This window comes from Nomascus leucogenys, chromosome 9 (assembly GCF_006542625.1).
Source record: "Nomascus leucogenys isolate Asia chromosome 9, Asia_NLE_v1, whole genome shotgun sequence".
NCBI lineage: Eukaryota > Metazoa > Chordata > Mammalia > Primates > Hylobatidae > Nomascus > Nomascus leucogenys.
Window position 1 is genome coordinate 34370715 of NC_044389.1, and position 13907 is coordinate 34384621.

Consider the following 13907-nt stretch of genomic DNA (forward strand, 5'->3'; position numbering starts at 1 on the left):
ATTTGAATTTTCAAGAATTGCAAAGGAATAAGTGTTATTCACACTGTAAGAAGGTATAAATAGGCACAAAGTGGTACTTTGAATATAAAGCATGTTCACAGATTTAGCAGTAGGATTTGTTATGTGGAAAGCCTGCAGTGGGAAATTTTAAAAGGAAAGGAAAGGGAAATAAGAAAGGTACCAACATACATTTAGAACCTATTATATGCTACATTTTATACATATAATCTCATTTAATCTTCATAAAAGCCTTATGAAGGGAATACTGTATTAGCATTTATATTTTACATATGAGAAAAACTAAGACCTAGAGAGTTTAAATTATTCCCATAAGCTCATCTGACTAGAGAATAATCAAGTTGAAATAGGAACACCGAAGTACCGCATTAAAGAAAATTACATATAAACACACAAATGGAACCTTTTAACCAGTACTTAGCTGGAACATCGTGTAGAATATATATTATAAATTACCTTACTTTGTCTCTTTACACTTAGGCAGGTCATATAGATCCTGCCATATGATGTCAGCCGTAACCATTAGGCATACAAATCTTGAGGTCATTCTTATAAACAGATTAAAATGTGTTGTTGCAAAAGTTGAGTGGCTCTAAATTATTTTCTGAATTTGGATATGAATCATATAGTCCTTCCCAAAAAAGATTACATTAATGTTTGTTTCTCTCCATTCATACATTTATGTATTTATGTATTTATTTTTTGAGATGGAGTTTCGCTCTTGTCTCCCAGGCTGGAATGCGGTGGAGGGATCTCTGCTCACTGCAACCTCCACCTCTTGGGTTCATGTGATTCTCCTGCCTCAGCCTCCTGAGTAGCTGGGATTATAGGCGCCTGCCACCACTCCTGGCTAATTTTCTTATTTTTAATAGAGATGGGGTTTCACCATGTTTGACCAGGCTGGTCTCGAACTCCTGACCTCAGGTGATCCACCTGCCTCGGCCTCCCGAAGTGCTGGGATTACACACATGAGCCACTGCACCCAGTCCCAGTCATACGTTTATTTATGCAATAACTTTACTTTTCAAGGAAGCAATAAGCAAATATTTACTGAGTACTGTGTTTTAGACACAACATTGAAGATACCAGAATAATTTAGCTCATTATTCCATGGAGTTTACATTCTAGTGTGGGGAAATGGAGAATAAGTTCAATCAGTGCAGTAGACTGTGTTGTGATAATAAAGATATATGGCATATGGTAAGATATTTCAGCAGTATAATTTAAGTTCAGGTGTGCAAATACGTAATTCTCTTAATTTTTAGAACTGACTTTACTTTTTTACTCTAAGCCTGTAGTTTAGAGAACTGGAGAAGATACTTAGATGGTATTTGGAATATAGTGGGGTATTTTTAGTTGTCAGAATGACTGAGGTTGCTACTGGCATTTAGCAACCTGTGCATACCAAGACTGCCAAACTTCTTGCTATGCACAGGACAGTACTGTCCTATGAAGAATTGGCCCACCTAAAATGCCAAGAGTGCCCCTGTTGAGAAGCACCGACTAACCTGGCTCATGGTAGGCAATTTCATCTTGATCTTTTTAGGCAAATTGACTATTAACCAGTAATTTCAAATTCAGGTTTATTAAACTATTCCAAGCCTGGCTCAAATCTCTTAGATTCTGCCCATCTCCTCTGTGATACTAATTCTTATGACCTATGAATCTCACTACGTCATAGTCTGGCTTTGAAGAGTCATCTACTTTTCTAGCTAACTCCTGTGCTTTCCTCTAATCCCATTGGAAATGTAAAGGATCTCTCTATACTGTTCTTTGGCCTGTGGGATATTGAGAAAGATGGGTATTCTTGGGTTCTTCTTGTTTACTCTATTTGCTGCTCCCTTGCTTGCTTTTTTTTTTTTTTAAGATATTTTGTTCTTTCTTAAAAAATCATTCTTATTTGAGATTATTGTCCCAAAACCTAACTCACTACTTCTGACTGTTCCCAACTATATTAGTTTGCTAGAGTTAGCAAAATACCACAAATTGGGCAGCTTAACTAGAAATTTATTATCTCACAGTTATTAGAAGTCTGAAATTAAGGTGATAGCAGGGTTGGTTCCTCCTGGGTACTGTACGGAAAAGATCTCTTCCATGTCTCTCTCCTTAGTTTATAGATGGACATCTTCATGTTCATATGGTGTTCTTCTTGTATGTATACCTGTGTCCATATTTGCCCCTTTTATAAGGGTATCAGTCATGTTGGATTAGGAGACTACCCTCATCACTTCATTTTGATTACCTCTGGAGAGACCCTATCTTCAAATAAGGTCACATTCTAAGGTGTTAGGAGTTAAGACTTCAACTTAAGTATTTGTGGGGGATACAGTTCAACCCATAAAAGCAACTAATTTTATTTTTTTCTAATTTAAAAATAATAAAAAAACTAATCAGAATAAAATAAAAATATCCCAATACAACATTTAAAAAATTATATAAAGTAAAAGGAGAGGAAAAGATAGCCAGCTGTGGTGGCTCATACCTGTAATCCCAGCACTTTGGGAGGCCCAGGTGGGCAGATCACTTGAGGTCAGAAGTTTGAGACCAGCCTGGCCAACATGGCAAAACCCCATCTCTAATAAAAATAAATAAATAAATAAAAATCGCTGAGCGCAGTGGTGCACACCTGTAATGCCAGCTGTTCAGGAGGGTGAAGCACCAGAATTGCTTGAACCTGGGAGGCAGAGTTTGCAGTGAGCTGAAATGGTGCCACTGCACTCCAGCCTGGGTGACACAGCAAGACTGTGCCTAAAAATAAAAAAGAAAAAGGTCCTACTTCATTCCAATCTCATCCTCCAACTTGACTATATTTTTCTTTTCCATGTCAGTCAGTACATACAGAACTATCTCATTCTTTTTATGGGAATGGGATTCCATTTTATGGGTATATTGCAGTTTAATTAGCTGTTACACTACTGATGAACACTTGGGTTTACAACTTTTATTATAAACAATATGGAGATAATTCTTGTGTAGATCTCTTTGCACATGTGGATGTTTTCAGTAGGGTAAAATTTTAAAACTGTGTGCTGAGTCATACTGAATAAACACTTACAATTTTAAAAGATATTGTCAAATTAACCTACCAGCGTATATTACTACCAGCAGAATATGAGAGCTATACCCTTACCACTGTTAGATGTTATCAGTGTTTAAAAAAAACCTTTGCTAGTCTCATAGTAAAAACATACCTCATTGTTTTGTTTTATCATGAGTGGTATTTACTATATCTGTTGGCCATTTTATTTATTTTTTCTGTGTATTTACCAATGTAAGTTCTTTGCCTTATTTCCTTGGAGGTATTTATTGGTCATTGAAGCTCATGTTTTTATCATAAATTAATTTTTTTATAATAATTGCAGTAGCTCATTAAGGTTTCCTGAATCTATTCTTGTTCTCTTCCTTTTTTTTCCCCTTACACTGTGGCCATACAGATCTGATCATGTCTTTCTCTTTGATTAAAACACTCAAGTGGGGGCTGGGCACGGTGGTTCACGTCTGTAATCCCAGCACTTTGGGAGGCTGAGCCAGGTGGATCACCTGAGGTCAGGAGTTCGAGACCAGCCTGACCAACATGGTGAAACCCCATCTCTACTAAAAATACAAAAATTAGCTGGGCGTGATGACACACATCTGTAATCCCAGCTACTTGGGAGGCTGAGGCAGGAGAATGGCTTGAACCTTGGAGGCGGAGGTTGCAATGAGCTGAGATCGCACCATTGCACTCCAGCCTGGGCGACAGAGCAAGACTCTATCTCAAAGAAAAAAAATGCTTAAGGGCTTTCCCATTGCTCTATTAAAAAGGTCAAAACAGATCCTACAGAGCCTTTGCTTGGTCTGGTCTCAGCTTATTCCATGCATCCCTTAACTCTTGGGGCCTCAAGCCATATTAACTTTTTTAAGTTATTTGGTGGGTCCATGCTTCTTCCCCTAATAGGAACTGTGTACATTCTGTTTCCTCTACTATTACTGTCTCTTCTTGGCACCTCTTTGTGCACAGAAAACTCTTACCCATCCTTCAGATTTGATGTCTTGTCATTTCCTAAATAAAACCTTCCCTGACCTTGCCAATCTAGGCTAGAGCCTAGATTACATTATCTTATTTCACCATTTACCACTTTTGAAACACGTAATTTTATATTCACTTGTGTGGTTTTTCTTTTTCTTTTTCTTTTCTTTCTTTTTTTTTTTTTTTTTTTTGAGACAGGTTTTGCTATGTTACCCAGACAGGAGTGCAGTGGCTATTCACAGGTGCAGTCATAGTGTAGTTTGTCTTCAAACTCCTGGCTTCAAGCCATCTTCCTGCCTCAGCCTCCCATGTAGCTGGGACAATAGGTGTACTCCTTTATGCCCAGCCTTGTGTTATTATTTGATTTTAGGTTATAACCTGAAACCCTTGCCCTGAATTGCATTGCATGAAGGCAAGGACCATGTCTGTTTTGTTTTCTGCCACATCCTCATTGGGTAGCTTGGTGCCCAGTACATAGTAAGAGTTCATATATTTGTGGAATAAATGAGCGAATGATGGATTCTTGGTTTTGTCTCTTTATTAGAAAGGTTATTGAAGGATTTTAAGAAATTTAACATTATTAGATTTATTTTTTAGAAAGTTCAGTCTTTGTGTGGAAGATTAATTGGAAAGGCAGATGTGAAGATTAGGAGAACAGTTAGGTTATCATCATGATCGTTTAGTCCTCAGATAATAACAGCCTGAACAGAGGCAGCAATGTTAGAGATAGGAGAAGATGTGATTTTGGAAGAACAATTTCAGAGGAAAAACTAACAGGACTTAATGACTGACTGGATGTGGTCATGGTGAGGGAGAAGGAAAAGTCAAGACTCAAAATTTAAATGAAATATGTAATTTAGTATGAAGTAGTATTACAGAGTAGTTAACTACAGAGCCATTGCAGTCATACAGATTAATCATGTAATTTACTAGCTGTATGACCCTGGTAGTTTTACTTAATGTCTTAGTCCATTCGGGCTGCTATAACAAAATACCATAGACTGGATGGCTTATAAATAACAGAGATTTACTTGTTACAATCTGGAGCCTGGTAAGTCCAAGATCAAGGCAACGGTAGATTTGGTATCTGGTGAGGGCCTGCTTCCTTATAGACAGCTGTGTTCTCACTCTAACTTCACAGGGCAGAAGGGTGAGGAGTCTTCTCAGGCTTCTTTTATAGGGCACTAATCCCATATGCCCCACTACCTAATACCATCACTTTTGGGATTAAGATTTCAACATAGGAGTTTTGGAACATTCATCTGTTTACCCAGCTGCTAATTGTAAATGAGTGTCTTCATGGAATTTTTGAGGTTAAATGTAACACATGTAAAGTGCATAGTAGTCATATAGTTTGCTGTGAACTTGAGGAAGTCATTTAACCATCTAAACTCAGTTTCTTCTGATAGAAAATAAGGATAATATGTATACCCTTTGTTCTCCCTATATCACAGGGATATCTCCCTATATCACATTTAAGAATGTCAAGCCCTATAAAAATTGTAAACTGATAACAGTCATAGTAACTAGATATTAATTATACATAGAAGGATGGGAGATATCGAGCTTAACTTAGACTTTAATATGACCCCTCATCTCTTGGTTCAACTTTGTAAGGTATAGGATGCTTCTTGGCTGTAAAAACTGCAGAAGTAGAATTTATCCTACTGGGAACAGGCTTTTGCCACTGTAAGGCTCTATGTAGTAAATGACTGATGAGTTCTCAAGAAAATAAATCCGGCCGGGTGTGGTGGCTCACGCCTGTAATCCCAGCACTTTGGGAGGCTGAGGTGGGTGGATCACTTGAGTTCAGGAGTTTGAGACTAGCCTGGCCAACATGGCGAAACCCCGTCTCTTCTAATAATACAAAAAAAAATTAGCCAGGCGTGGTGGCTTACACCTGAAGTCCCAGCTACTCAGGAGGCTCAGGCAGAAGAATCACTTGAACCCAGGAGGTGGAGGTTGCAGCAGTGAACCAAGATCGCACCACTGCACTCCAGCCTGGGCCACAGGGTCAAATTTGTGTCTCAAAAAAAAAAAAAAAAAAGAAAGAAAGAAAAGAAATCTTAACAGGAACAAAGGAGATTGTTGTTGCCTGGTGTAGAAGGGAGAAGGAAGTGAGATTACCAGGAACCAAGCCCAGAAGGTGGAAATTGGCATGGCAGATTTTGATTGCCTGCTGTGATTTCCTGTAGCTAAAGCAGTGCATTTGTTTATGATCGAGTTGTATATATTGACCCTTGGCCTTCATAGCAAAAACAGTGAAAACAGCTGCTATGGTTATTATTCCACATATAAGGATAGTAACAAACAGAAGTTAAAACGCAGAAATTCCTATCTTTGTTTATTTCATGCTGCTATAATTTCTTTCCAAACGGAAATAGCAGATGTAACTATCTTTCAATACCCATGTTAGGTGATTGTGTGCATAGAAATCTTGCCCAAGGGTAATTCAGGTGGTTTTTTCCCCACTACTGTATATTTGCCACGTGATCTTAGCTAAGATTTTTATTTTCAGCCGACGTTTTCCATTTCTTTATTGTTGACAGACTTGTCATCTCACTCTTGCTTTTGAATTATCCAACTTCCTGAACTACATTTTCTTTGAAACTTTAGTATTGTAGTTTAATAAGTTTCACTGACAATCAGTATTTGTCAGTATTGGTTCACTCTCTTTGCACAGTAATCCCAAGTAAATTTTGTGTGTTCTTTTCCCCCCACAGGTTTTCTGTGCTTCCTGCTGTAGCCTGAAATGTAAACTGTTATACATGGACAGAAAGGAAGCTAGAGTGTGTGTAATCTGCCATTCAGTGCTAATGAATGGTAAGTATTAAAACAGGTTGATTTCATAGTTATTGAGACAGAACAAGGGAATTCCGATGAGAAGACTTTTTTTCCCCTGCCTTTCTTTACAAGTTGCTCACCTTCTCAAATGTCATAACTTTAACTGAAAATATTTAGCTAAATTTCCATGTTTTGAAAGTATCTTAGCATTTCAGAATTCCTATGCCTAATTTAATGAATAAATGCTAAAGCCAGGTAAGTTTTGCAGGAATAATGGAAGTTCTTTGGAAATCTGGTGCGAGATAGTTATTTGTGTTCCTATAAAATAACCAGGGTGAAGTGGGAATGGAGAGCTTTTGATCACCAGATGATGAGATGTTAAAATTGGGCTGAGATTTTCCTTTTAAGAGAAGCCATCTCTTTCTAAGGAACAACTTAATAACTTAGCATGCGTTCTTATCGACACCTTGTTTCATTCATCTTGTTGAAAATAACTATTTCAGCATCTAGGACCAAGTAGAAAATGCATTTTTAAAGCCCGTTTATCTCTTTAATGCTAGTTAGATTTGCTATGAGAATAATGGTTTAGAATCTAGTTGTCACGTGGTAAAAAGAATATGGCCGGGGAAAGAAAATAAAACTTACCCAGTGTTCATCTTTTGCTGGACTGGAAATGATTTTAAGGGCATATTAATTAAAAACCCTGAGTATTCTTGTACAAAGATACACTAAAATTGTTCAGGTTATAGTATTTTCTCTTTGAATGCATCTTTGTACGGTTGCTGGAACAATTACCAATAGACATAAAATGTTGAACTTGAACACCAGTACTACCTGTGCCAGGATAGTGTGCCTCCTGGAGGCTGGAACTTATCTGCTCTGAGACCCCTCCTGCTCTGTCTGTCTGCATTGCTGATGGTGATGTTTTCCTGTTGCTGGCTTATTAACCTATTGCATGACAGTTAATCTGATCTGTTCTAATTTCCTATGATCCACCCAGTTTCCTCCCATTTCTGAATTCTTACAATTTTGACCAAATATGAATCATTCTCTCCACTCTTAAGGGTTACTTTTTAAATAGTGGTTATTTCACTTGGTTGCTCAATTGATGATTTTTATTCTGCTGCTTTCATTTTCGGGCACATATTCACAGATAAGAGCATGCTGCTTAATTATAGTACCTAATACCTCTTTTATTTGATGAGATCTTCCAACTTGATAGCTAATTTTTTTTAACTTGGCATAGCTAAAGATGAAGGAAATGGCAGAGGATTCACATGGAATACTTACTTTTTATTAAGCCAAGGAGGCCCTTAACAGGGGATCCTAAGGTAATCCACTTTTCCTGGTTTTTCCAGCGTCTTTCCTCTCGCATGGCTTAGCCCGGTCTTTTTCTTAATATTTAATTTGATGCTTTTCAGTGTTCCCTATCCCTTTTTCCCTTTCTCCTTTTCTCTTCCTCCCCTCTTCCTGCCAGTGCTTTCAAAGGAACATAGTTTTTGTTACTAGCCTTGTCTTGCAGTTTGGAGGCAATAAATATTCCAAATCCCATGGATCATTCTTTGATGTTGAATGAGATTTTTGAAAGGATGCTTAAAAAGAGGGTGGCTTCTATTTCTGGGCATGTGGTATCACCTGAACCTAGAAGATAAAATTTGGTATCTTTCATTTCTGTAGCACCTTTCCTCCTATTTGCTTTAAAGACAATAGGTGATGTGTCAGTATTTAGTGAAATTATAGGGTACACAGAATCTTAATGTATTTGTGATCATTTATATTGGTTGATCACACTTATATGATATTGGCACATTTTCATGTTCAAATAGGTCCTGTGCTTTTGAGACACACCAAAGATGTGAAATGGTTGTTACTGATGGATACTTTTATACAGGGTGATGATTACATAAAAGCAGAATTCAGAAAAAGATTTGAGATGTGTCCTCCTGAGCTTTAGGCTTTAGAAATTTTTAATGAGATTTTATTTTAACTAACAAGAGCCTTAAAAGTTTAGAAATGAAACTTAAAATTATACAGTAGAGTTATGCTATTTTAGCCCCTGATTTTGCTTTTTGATAGAACTTTATAAAATGCATTAAATATTAAATGAAAAAAATGTCTAAATGCTATCCAAGTTTCAAATTCTTAAAGTTTGATGTTGTTTCACTCCCTCTTAAGGAAATATTTGGTCTTCTATAAAGAAGCCAGGCTCCAACCTTTAACTCAGACTGATCTGCTGTCAGTCTATCAGAAGTATCCTATAATTCTTTTTTCTTTTTTCTTTTTTTATTTTTTTGAGATGGAATCTCGCTCTGTTGCCCAGGCTGGAGTGCAGTGGTGCAATCTTGGCTCACTGCAAGCTCCACCTCCCAGGTTCACACCATTCTCCTGCCTCAGCCTCCCGAGTAGCTGGGACTACAGGTGCCTGTCACCACACCTGGCTAATTTTTTGTATTTTTAGTAGAGATGGGGTTTCACCATGTTAGCCAGGATGGTCTTGATCTCCTGACCTTGTGATCCACCTGCCTCAGCCTCCCAAATTGCTGGGATTAGAAGCATGAGCCACTGCTCCCAATCTAATTCTTTAAAAAAAAAAAAAATTCATGTTATTCTTATTTGCTCCAACCAAATAGTTTACTTGGCTAAATGGTCTCCTGTATTACATGAAATCACCTATCTCTTTAATACCTTCACTAGCTGGAAGAGAGACATACTATGAGTATTAATTAGGAGAAGCTGCATTATTTATCCAATATTGTGGAGGTCTTGATGTCCATATTTTGCAATCCATTCACATTGATTGTGTCTGTATTTGCTTTAGCTCAAGCCTGGGAGAACATGATGAGTGCCTCAAGCCAGAGCCCTAACCCTAACAATCCTGCTGAATACTGTTCTACTATCCCTCCCTTGCAGCAAGCTCAGGCCTCAGGAGCTCTGAGCTCTCCACCTCCCACTGTGATGGTACCTGTGGGAGTTTTAAAGCACCCTGGAGCAGAAGGTAGGGGATCATGTGCTATTCTCTCTCTTTTTCCTCACGAAGTTCCTCTGAAAAGGTGCTGATATGACTTTACAGCACAAGTCTTAAAAAAACACTGCAGATAAGTCTCTTTGGGTGGTTATTAAAATGGAACAACAAGGTGAGAAATGTGTCAAGACTATTTCTGGGCAAGTAGAGAATAATATTGTGTTGCTTGGTATTTTAGAGGCACCTCAGAATATATGTCAGTCTCCTCTCCAACTTAAGAATGGAGTAATTACACTGCTTGTCCTTAAAAAGAGGTGCAGAATTTGAAGTCAGTCTGTAAATTCCTAGCCTACCTCATGCCTGTCTTAATGTTCTTTGTAGGAGTTTAGTAAGTGATAAAAATGAGAGTTCTTCTTTCTGACCAGCCCATTCAAGTATTGCTTTTTGGAGTATACATTGCCATTTTCTCTTTTCATTTTTAATCTGTCCATATAAAAATATGAACATTTTTGTGTTAGGGACATAGACTTTAAATCTAGAACTTTAGTTCTGATTATATCATATGATAGGTAGAAAATTATAGGCTCAACTTACGTTGGTTTATTATATCTTTATGATGATAATATTGTCAGATGAAAGGCACTGTGTAAGTGCAGGGGATTATGAATAGTAAAAATAACATTTATTTCCTTAAAATGATCTTATCAAGTTTCCCTTGGTAATTAAAATCAGTCTTCCTTCATTAATTTTATCTTTTCATCTATTAATATTCCCTTCCCCTTGCTAAATAACCCACCTTCCCTTTTGAAGATCATAGACTTCTATTGACATTATCATACTCTTCCCCATTTTTTCTCTTTTCAGATCATCCCTTAGTCATACTCCTTGTATTTTTATGAATTAGGCTTTCTTAAAATCTTTACTCTCTTCATTTGTTGTTTTTGTTGTTCTTCCCTAGTCTCTGTGTTTTGGCTGTTTGAATTGATTTCTAAAACTGGACTTAAAGGGATCATTTCATCAGACTCAGTTTTCCAGCTTTTTCCCTGTCTTTTTACTAAAACACAAATTACTTTTGCACTACCAGATCAGTCTTTTTCTTCTTTAGTTACACTTCAGGCAAAGATCTGGTCAGTTTGCTTCCCGATTCTTACGTATCTGTGCCAGCTCTTCTGTTATAAATGAATTATTCTTTAACATTCTTCAGGGCATCTTTTGCCCTTTAAAAGTACCATATCACTTTACCAGATGTTTAATTTCTTTGGAAACCTCATACCTTTAGAAAATGTGAATGTCTATTGCTTTTTTCACCATGCTATTAATTTATTTCTGAGGCCCTTGAACACTTTCCTTAGTTTCTCTGTCAGTGATACGGGACAGAGTATGTGACATAATCATAGATGTATTTAAGAACTCTTACCATTTCAAAGCAAAGTATTTTACTCTTTGCATATAAGTTAAAGAAATAAAGAATATATTTAAATTTGTATTTTTAATTCATTTATAACCACTTTTATATACAGTTACATTTCTGATGTTTCTGATTGTAAGTTGCCAAGTAGTGATTTCTTTGTACATCTGGAATTGGTGACCTTCTCTTCTTTGATGTTAGAAAACCTTCCAATGTCACATTGATGCCTGTTTTATTTTTCTGGCCCCTCAAGTGGCTCAGCCCAGAGAGCAGAGGCGAGTTTGGTTTGCTGATGGGATCTTGCCCAATGGAGAAGTTGCTGATGCAGCCAAATTAACAATGAATGGAACTTCCTCTGCAGGAACCCTGGCTGTGTCACACGACCCAGTCAAGCCAGTAACTACCAGTCCTCTACCAGCAGAGGTAAGAAAACAAAACAGCAACTAAAATTGCATAGCTACTTTACTCAGCATTGTGCTGCCTCTGTCTTGCCTTTTTCTACGTTGAATTGCTTTTGTGTAGAACTCTGTAGGTTTTGGATACAACTTAGTGTGTAAAATCAGCTGTTGTTCTTTGCTGTATATTTAGAAGTTTTTCAGGAGAAAGGTTCTTAATGAAGATTGTTCTCAGATGAGCTCAGGTGCTCCACTTTAGCTAGCAGTTGGGCTGTAGGGAATTCTGTCCCCTTGCTACATTGGTTTTTAAAGCATGTTCCCCAGGTTCCATGGCAGCCTCTCAGGAGTGCTATGGTGAAGAAGAGCAGGCAACATGAAGGGGCCTGAGGAGCTGAGTTGAAAACCCTGGCTTATCAACATCCCCTACCAGAGTGGTACACTTGTTACACTTGTTGAACCTACACTGACACATCGTAGCCAACCCAAGTCCACATTTTACATTAGGATTGGATACTTTTTTTTCTTTTTTGAGATAGAGTCTCTGTTGCCTGGGTTGCAGTACAGTGGCGTGATCTTGGCTCACTGCAACCTCTACCTCCCAGGTTCAAGCAATTCTCCTGCCTCAGCCTCCAAAGTAGGTGGGATTACAGGCGCCTGCCACCATGACAGGCTAATTTTTGTGTTTTTAGTAGAGACGGGGTTTCACCATGTTGCCCAGGCTGCGTCTCGAACTCCTGACCTCAAGTGATCCACCCCCTCAGCCTCCCAAAGTGCTAGGATTACAGGTGTGAGCCACCACACCCTATCAGGATTGGATAAAAATTTTACTCCTGATGTTTTCATAGAATCGTTAGTTACTAATTATTTATATTAATGATAAGTAATATTTTTTCAGACATTTACATCCTATATAATTTGTGAGTTTGATTGTAATTGAAATTGCATGTTGTTAAGATTAGATTTTTTGACATGCAGAGCTGACTTACCTGTTTGGTGAGTTAATGAATCATGTTAATATCTGTCTTCAACTATTTCTATTTTTTGAATTTTTCTGTGGCTGCAGAGGGTGACAGCCAGAACTATGTCTTATCCTTCTTTGTATCTCCACAATGACTTTGTCAAGAAAGTTTTTTCTTTATTCCCCCCAACTGTTTTTTTGTTTGTTTTGTTTTTTTTTTTTTGAGACAAGGTCTCACTCTGTCATGCAGGCTCCAGTATGGTGCCGCAGACATGGCTCTCTGCAGCCTTAACATCCCAGGCTCAAGCGATCCTTCCGCCACAGCCTCCCAAATAGCTGGGACCGTAGGCAAGCCTGGCCACAACTGTTTATTTGGAAAAAAATTCAACCTACAGAAAAGTTACAAGAATAGTACAGTGAATACCCATATACTCTTCACCTATCTTCATCAACTGTTACCATTTTGCCACATTTACTTACCACTTCACAGTACACACACATTTTTTTATGACCCATTTAAGGATTGGTTGCACTTCACCACTTAATAGTTCAGCTTGTGTACCCTAAGAAAAGTCATTTTCTTCTATAACCACAATACAATTATCACATGAGATGGAAACTTAACATATAATTCTGGTTTCCCCAGTTGTCACAATAATGTTCTTTATAGCTTTAATTTTTTGTTTTGTTTTGAGACGGAGTCTTGCTCTGTCGCCCAGGCTGGAGTGCAGTGGTGCGATCTCGGCTCACTGCAAGCTCCACCTCTCGGGTTCACGCCATTCTCCTGCCTCAGCCTCCCGAGTAGCTGGGACTACAGGCGCCCACCACCATGTCCAGCTAATTTTTATGTATTTTTAGTAGAGATGGGGTTTCACCATGTTAGCCAGGATGGTCTCAATCTCCTGACCTCCTGATTTGCCCTCCTCGGCCTCCCAAAGTGCTGGGATTACAGGCGTGAGCCACCGCGCCTGGCCTATAGCTTTCATTTTTACATATATGTGTGTGCACAGATATATTAATTTTTTAAATAAAATTTATTTTTAAAAATCAAGATCTCATTAAGGACCACAGTTGCATTTAGTTGTCATATTTCTTTGGTTTGCTTTAATCTTGAATAGTTCTCTTACTTTTTTTTTAAAAAGTTTTTATATCATTAATATTTAAGTATTTGGGCCATGTTTTACATGATACTCTCAATTTGTATTTGTCTTTTTTTTTTTTCTCATGACTAGTTTCAGGTTAAACATTTTTTGGCAGTAATGACAATCCTACATAAGTGAGGGTGATTTCTTAAAGGATCACGTCAAGAAGTATTAGTTTGGGTTGGGTGCAGTGGCTCACATCTGTAATCCCAGCACTTTGGAAGGCCAAGG

At 37.9% G+C, this 13907-nt stretch overlaps 1 protein-coding gene across 2 annotated transcripts in view; it reads left to right on the forward strand.

Annotated features, from left to right (window-relative positions):
• The window catches only part of ZFYVE9 (zinc finger FYVE-type containing 9), a 202904-nt gene that overhangs the window by 111476 nt on the left and 77521 nt on the right, over window positions 1-13907 (forward strand). Inside the window, exons 5-7 of one of the 2 annotated variants that reach the window (XM_003264425.4) lie at window positions 6751-6850; window positions 9630-9806; window positions 11435-11604. In XM_003264425.4, the coding sequence (XP_003264473.4) occupies window positions 6751-6850; window positions 9630-9806; window positions 11435-11604 (447 nt within the window). The remainder of the gene's footprint in view (window positions 1-6750; window positions 6851-9629; window positions 9807-11434; window positions 11605-13907) is intronic. The other variant, XM_030818798.1, reaches the window with a different exon arrangement.